The following is a 7,440-nucleotide window of genomic DNA, read 5'->3' as shown; positions in this document are numbered from 1 at the left end:
TAATGTCCAAGAACGGATGAAGTAGTCGTCGGTTAGTTTGACTAAAACGTTTGGTTCAAACCGTAATCGACACGATAACACAGGGTTCTTGCGGTCGTGGAAAACCTGGAAAAGTCATGGAATTTTAAAATGGTTATTTCCAAGCCTGGAAAAGTCCTTAAAAAAAATAAAATACCAAAGGTTTTGTAAAAGTCATGGAAATGTGTTGTATTCATGTGTTCATGTCGTTCATTTACGCCGAGTTTGAAATAATGAATATGCTTTTAAAAGAAAGACTCAAAATAAAAGCAGGCATACATACAGGCATCTATATAAATGTTCATTCTTTTAATCAAACTATTGTCTCCCATTCATTTGTCATTTAAGGTTTACTGTATGCTTTGGAATTCTCATGTTTACACCGAGATTTCACAACATGTTAAGTCATGGAAATCCACTGGTCAGAATGTGTATGAACCCCAATAACAACACATCATGGTTGTTAACGGCAGGTCCATTTTCATGTCTCCTCTCCTGCAGATCTTCCGTATACTTGAGGGCAAAGTGGTCGTCGGCCACTCCGTCTACAACGACTTTGAGGCGCTGGACGCGCGCCACCCGAGTCACATGGTCAGGGACACGTGCACGACGCGCCTCCTCAGCCGGTTGGCCGGCTTCCCCCGAGAGCGCTGCTCCTCCCTCAAAATCTTGGCCAGTCGGCTGCTGAACAGGAAGATACAGGTCAGTCAAACACTGTAAACATGTGATATTATTTTACATATAACTGTAAAATAGCTTATCTCGGGTATTATATGCTTTACGAACACTATATTAATTGAAACTACTTGAATCTATCTTATTATGATTTCTTTTCTTGGAGTTAATTAAAGTTGCAAAGAAAATGTTTCTAATTAAGACGCTTATAAAGAACAACTCTGGTTTTTTCTGGTATATTTATCTTATTTATTTGATCAGTAATGGACCGAACCAGCTGTGTGTGGTTTGTCAGGGAGCTTTACATTAGTACCATGTTAAAGAGACCCGTACCACAAACTCATACAGTCAGTATCAAACAGTAATGATCTTTTTTTCTTTTTCATAAACCTGTTAAAGCTCACGAACCAGTGAGCTGTAAGCATGTGTGTTTGCTTATTATGCAATTTTGGCTTCATTCAACAATTCAGTGTTGGTTGAGCTTTAGTTGGTTTAATACAATTTAGAAAACATGGTCGTCAAACGGTTTAAGTAGAAGCGTATCTGAGAATGATTTCCGTTTGACTCGTGCAATATGCTGACCCTCGCCTGTGTGTACCTGTCCAGGTGGGCCGGATGGGTCACAGCTCGGTGGAGGACGCCCTGACCTCCCTCGACCTCTACAAGCTGGTGGAGGGCGAGTGGGAGCGGGAGCTGCAGAGCAAGCTGAGGAACGACGACGCGCCGCGAGAGCCGAGCTTCGCCGCCTCAAACCACTACATGCAGGACGAGTACTGGCCGAATGATGTCATCGCTGACAGCCAATGAGAGGAGAGTGTTCAAAACACTCGCGTGCGGTTGGAAAATACCTCAACAGATCACGTTACGTGGTTATTTACAGTCATCATTCAGATAACTAATAAATAATGTGATTTATAAAAAAAGGTCGTCTGTTGACGAGATGTCCTTCATCACGTTGGAGGACTTAACTTTGTTGCCTGAAATGCTAACTTATTACTTTTAAACATGTTTGACATGATTGGATTTCATAACGGAGCCTTTTCTGCTGTGATGCCAGATATTTACCGGCACGGTTGTTCGTCTTGGTTACGAAGTTTAGAGTTTCATGTTGGTGGAGGTTCATAACTTCTGATATTAGTAGTTAGGAGTTCTCAAACAGTATCGGCTCTGACTTGAAAAGTAAAATGTAATTATCAATATGACACGGAACTGATCTTGAGCCACAGATACTGTTTTGGAAAACACAAACTGTATTTTTCAGATGTTTTTTAAAATGCTGCTGTGGTCTCACGTTTTTGAGATGTTTTTTTCAGATTCAACGAGGAAGAAGGGAAACACATTTTTTAAAATTATTCAAAGCTGCCTCGACGTATATGTGGCCTTTAAGGTTGAAACAAGTGTGGATTGTAATGTTGGTATTTCGTTACCTCTAAGCTGCTCCTAAATGTCCTAATAAAAACAAAAGGCATTGGTTCAAATGAAACTGACTGTTTGCTTTGTGTCGACACTGAAAGCTCACATATTAACACAGTTTTTCTTAATGTCACGTTCAAAGTCCTCTTTAGCTTCAGTTTGCACCTGATCATATGACCACAACATTCTTATGCACAAAAAATATAACATTTTGTAATTTGGTTGATTTTCTCACTGGGTGAAAAAGGTTTGTAGATGGAGGGGAGATGACTGTATAGGCTGTGTTTTTGTATGACACTGAAATAAGTATTAAAAAGGCTATATTTTTATAATAAAGTGTAAATTGTAGTGATGAAACCAGAGAGGCCAAAAATGGAGCTAAAAGAGTGAATATTGGACTCATCAGGTGGACAGAAACGCCGTCACACTTGATCCAGTGCCAGATAATTGTGGCTGCTGCTAACGACTGACTCAGTGGTTAGCAGGGTCGTCCTTCAATCAGAGGATCGGCGGTTCGATCCCCGCTAGCCCACGTCGATGTGTCCTTGAGCAAGACACTTAACCCTACATTGCTCCCGTAGCTGCGCCTGCGGTGTATGAATGGTTGATAATAATGTGGCACCTTGCATGGCAGCTCCTCATCAGTGTGTGAAAGGGTGAATGATGTCATGTAGCGTTAAAGCGCTTTGAGTGGTCGGAAGACTAGAAAAGTGCTATACAAGCATCCATTGTTAGTAGCAGTAGCATATTTGGGATCTGAAATTTCTGACCAAAAAAGAATGTATATAGCGTGAAGATTTGTAGTCAACAGCTTTTAATTATGGATTCTCTCCCAGCATTCCCAGTTAATAAATCCCAGTGAAGAGCTGAGTGCTGCACAGCTTTACGTAGCGCTGGAAACGTCTAAAGATGTCAGCGTGACACTAGATTACAATATATTGTATTTATTATTATAAATGTATTATCTAAACATGGAACAAGCTGCAGGTGGAGCTGGACATTTTAACAGTGAACCCATGAACTCAAAAACACACACACACACGCACACACACACACGTAAAGCCTGAACTTGGCCCCACAGCTCAGGCTATAGGGAGGAAACACACTGTTGCATTGTTTTGCCCAATCCATCTAATTTTGTTCCCCAAATCGCTTTATTGAGATCAGGCCTGATTTAGCAGATTACCAGCTGGCTGCCTGCTCCTTCGCCGTCGCATCAGGAGGAAAACGCGTGGCCAGGGTCAGCGAGAGGAAGATGGCCGACTTATCAACTCTTAAAATAAAGATATAAAGAACCTACTAAAAACCAATGGCCAACAAAAAGCCCTTTTGTGGATCTCTTGTGCACTGACATGTATTTATGTTTTGTGCTAACTGTGTTTCCAGTGTGTAGCATTTTGGGGGTGGGATGTATTGGCAAAAAGAGAATATAATCCTCATAACTATGTTTTCATTAGTGTATAATAACCTGGAACTAACATGATCTACATAGATAACACACCCACCGTGTTTCTACCGTAGCCCAGAAGGGACAAACCAAACACAAGGCTCAAGAGAGCATTACCTGACGGCCACCGTCTTCCACACACGCTTGTGAAACTGCGGTAATTTGAGTGCAAAACCGTGTGCTTTACATTATGTCGGTGGGTATGCATGCATGTCAGTTTTGGAAGTGATGTTGACACGTTACCAGAACAAAATATGTATATTAAAGTTATAAAATACAAGACATATGTGAAGTTTTAAGATTATGATTGGTTATTTTCTGTTATTTCAGACATTATTCTCTGTTCAAAAACACCTTTGTGTTTTAATTCCCTGAGTAATCCTCACTCATCCTGAGTTGCACTTGTTACGTGATCATCATTAGATACCGTCCTTTAAAATCAAATGTTGAGATTGATCTCCACCTTTCACTTATTGATGATGAGACAGAAAAATCATTCGGCTCAAAAGCAAAAAACTATTATTACAGCACCCTGTTGTGTTTACTGTCCAGTGGCTCTTTGTTAATTAGTTTTCACACACACACACACACACACACACACACACACACACACACCTCTGTTGCTTGAGATTAATCTGGAGATTTTTCCCCCCTCAATGTTCATGTGTGTCCGATTAGATGAAGTGCTCACAGAATTGATCACATTATATAAATATAAACCTTTACATTACGCTGAGCGTAATGTGTGTGGATGTATGTGTGCGTGTGCGTGTGTGTGTGTGTGCGTGTGTGTGTGTGTGTGTGTGTGTGTGTGTGTGTGTGAGAACTAATCTGATCACAGGGAATAGTTTAGGGCCCATGTTTACTGATATGAACGCAGCCAAGTCTAAATCCCAAAACATTGTGCGTGTGTGTGTGTGTGTGTGTGTGTGTGTGTGTGTGTGTTGATGAAAACCTGTGTTAAGTAGATTTTGAAGCTTTTCATCCTCAATCAGAATGACGGATCTCTCGTTTTAAAGCAAAGATCTCATGTGATTTCTGAAGCGTCCAGAATATAAAAATGGTCTGAAACCTTTTTATGAAGATTTCCGTATTCAGTGAACTGCCAAATAACCGCTTTTTCTCTTTTTGCAGCAGTGTACTTGGTTACTTTAGTAATAGACTAGTCTGCATCTTCTTGATTAATTGCTTTGTCTATGAAATGTAAAACAAATAAAAACACAAACCTGTGAAAGTATTACGATCACAATGTCTGTGCACCAAATCCGATGGTCAACTAAACAACAACACACACAACAAAACCTTTTCTCAGTCTGAATATATCATATATACATATTTACTTCTGCTTAACATTGAATACTTTATTGTTTATGTTCATTTTTTACTCTCTTATTCTTCTGTTGTAATCCCGGAATAAGCTTCTGGCATAATTAACCCCAGCTCTTTTGTTTGCAGAGTTTAAAAACAAATGAAAGACTAATTAAAGAAAGTCCTTCCTACCGCTGCTGGTCCCATTGAGGAATATCTCAACATGAACCTGAACTCGACGTCACGCCTCTGAGCATGTGACTCGAGTGCGATCACGTTGCAGAAATTAAACAGTCACAATGGTCACTTTTCACGCAAGTCTCCTTGGAATTCAATCAAATCCCCTCACACCCCCCTTAAACCACCTCTTACCTAAAGTATGTACTCAAAAATGACCTCATCCAAAATGTGCACCGGCTCTGCCTCTCATCACGGGAGCCTCGCTCCCCATTGGCCGACGTCTCCATCGCCATCACTTCCTCCCACCCTCCGCCGCTTTTTATGCTGATTGAAAAAAAGAAGTGGGATGTAATCTGGTGTGACGCCGCTAATCCCAACGCTACAAATCACCGGTCCCGTCCACCTCGCTCCACACAGACGTCCCGGGACTCCCCGCCAACGACTTCACATCTGCCTCAGGTGAGACTCCTCTTTGCTTCGCCTCTTTTTTCTTCCTCAGATGATGTACGACTCTTTCTCTGTGTTGCTGTCTGCGGCTCCTCGGGTTTCTGTTTCTTAAAGTGGAATGAAACTGAAAAAGAAACCTGGACATCTGGCTGCCTTTGACTTTCAAACACAACATTCTTCTTGTGTCTCGAGCTATTTCAGTGCTAAATGTAAGTAAGTGAGTCTCAGTCGGTGCATCATGGGACCAAGTCTGACTCGGCTCAGAGCTGCATGCCCGCTGTGACAACAATCCCAGCAAAGCAAAGCTCTGCCGCTTTGGATCTACTTTAATCTTTATTATAAATATGATGTAGACACAGGACAGCAGGTAAAAGGTCTTTTAGTTCCTCCAAACCTCTGACGGCAAATGTAAATGTCCTTTAAAAAGAGTCACGAATGCGCGTCTGCACATCAAACCCATGAGAACATTTGTCAAAGTTTCCAAAGATTACAGGGAAACGTGAGAATTTAAACCTAAAACAATGTTGCAGTCGTACAAATGTACATTGAACAAATACTTTCCTCATCGATTAATCTGCTAGCTTTCATTCATTTTGCTCAAAAAAGTTTAATGGAGTGAAAATCTAAACAGCTTAAAGCCTTCAAAGTGTCTAAAAGCCAAATATATATCTTTAGATTAACTCATGACATGTGCAGAGTTTAAAATCTACTGTTTTTAAAAGTACATTTAACTGATTTCACAAATCATACATACTGAATTTTTCAGCGCAGGATTTGTCGGCATGATACTGAGAAAGAGTCTGAACTTAATCATCAACGGTGAGCCGGTTGATTATGAAACCAAAAGACTGTCGACCTCAAATCCCCTGATAAACCATCCAGGAATGGTCAAGCGCTAAATATAACCGAATCAAGGCGATGAAGGGGATTAAAGTGGAGTACAGAGTGTCAATTGTTTCTTTTGTGTTTTTCTTAATCCCCCATCTCCATCTTTTTCCTCCAGATAATACGACGCTGATATAAACAGCAGAAGATATGGCTGTGGTTGTAAGTATTTGCACTTTTACTCATTCAAAACTGTGTAAGTTTGAACTAATCAATATGGATGCTTCACATGGATTTCTGGGCTGTAATGGGAGCAAAGGCCTGTGATTGTTCGCCAAACCCCCGCTCGTCCTCCAGTAGCATGGACTCAAGCTTTAGCTCAACATTTCTCAAGACCAAAGCCCATTGTGTTGCGAGTCCCGCCAACAGTAGCCTTAGCCGCTAATCTCTACTTGTAGTCCTCGCCGTGTATTTACAGGCTTTACTGGACTCGTGAGGCGCGAGGGAGATTAATCAAACACTGAGGCCTATTGATCATGGCTGCTGCAACACCGGTGGACAGGCTTTTTTCTTTCGTCTTACGTGGATAACGTGTTTTAATGCTCACGCGGCACAAACAGGTGAATTATGTTGACATCCATCCAACAAGCAACATGCAAGGAACAGCCGGACGGAGAACAAGTGTTTCTATGGAGACATGTTTAAAGCATGCATGAGTACCCATAGCGTCAGGGCCCTGAAACTGGCACAGCTAAATGGAATGCAGCCATTATTAATGGTATTAATTAACAAAAAAACGTTCCTGCTGTGATAAACTACTGTGGACATGACTTATTCAGGTGTGGCCAACAGCCTGCTGAGCAGAGATCATTTCTATGACGATTAGAGCTGCTTTGCTCTGACTTCAATTATCTGTTTGTAGAATGAAACAGGCGCGTTCCACTTCTTTCAAAAGAGTTAAAAAAAAATATTATCTATTATTATCTTGTTTATATTGAATCATATCTGAATCAAACATATGTAGAGCCCTATTACAATGCTACGTCCTTCTGTTCCAGCCGTTACATTACAAAGAGACCCTCGAGGTTCAAAATGGCTGCCGCTCTCACGGTACTCTCTCTTTTCAG

The 7,440-nt window shown here is 41.1% G+C and overlaps 1 protein-coding gene across 1 annotated transcript in view; it reads left to right on the top strand.

The window, feature by feature from the left end:
* The window catches only part of isg20 (interferon stimulated exonuclease gene), a gene marked incomplete at its 5' end in the record, with an annotated part of 2,804 nt that extends 649 nt beyond the window's left edge, over positions 1 to 2,155 (top strand). Inside the window, 2 exons of the mRNA XM_079223157.1 lie at positions 520 to 720; positions 1,300 to 2,155. Of these exons, the coding sequence (XP_079079283.1) occupies positions 520 to 720; positions 1,300 to 1,500 (402 nt within the window). The 3' untranslated portion in view covers positions 1,501 to 2,155. The remainder of the gene's footprint in view (positions 1 to 519; positions 721 to 1,299) is intronic.
* Positions 2,156 to 7,440: the final 5,285 nt, after the last annotated feature.

This window comes from Taurulus bubalis (genome assembly GCF_910589615.1).
Source record: "Taurulus bubalis genome assembly, chromosome: 9".
NCBI lineage: Eukaryota > Metazoa > Chordata > Actinopteri > Perciformes > Cottidae > Taurulus > Taurulus bubalis.
This window is presented reverse-complemented; position numbering and strand designations above follow the sequence as displayed.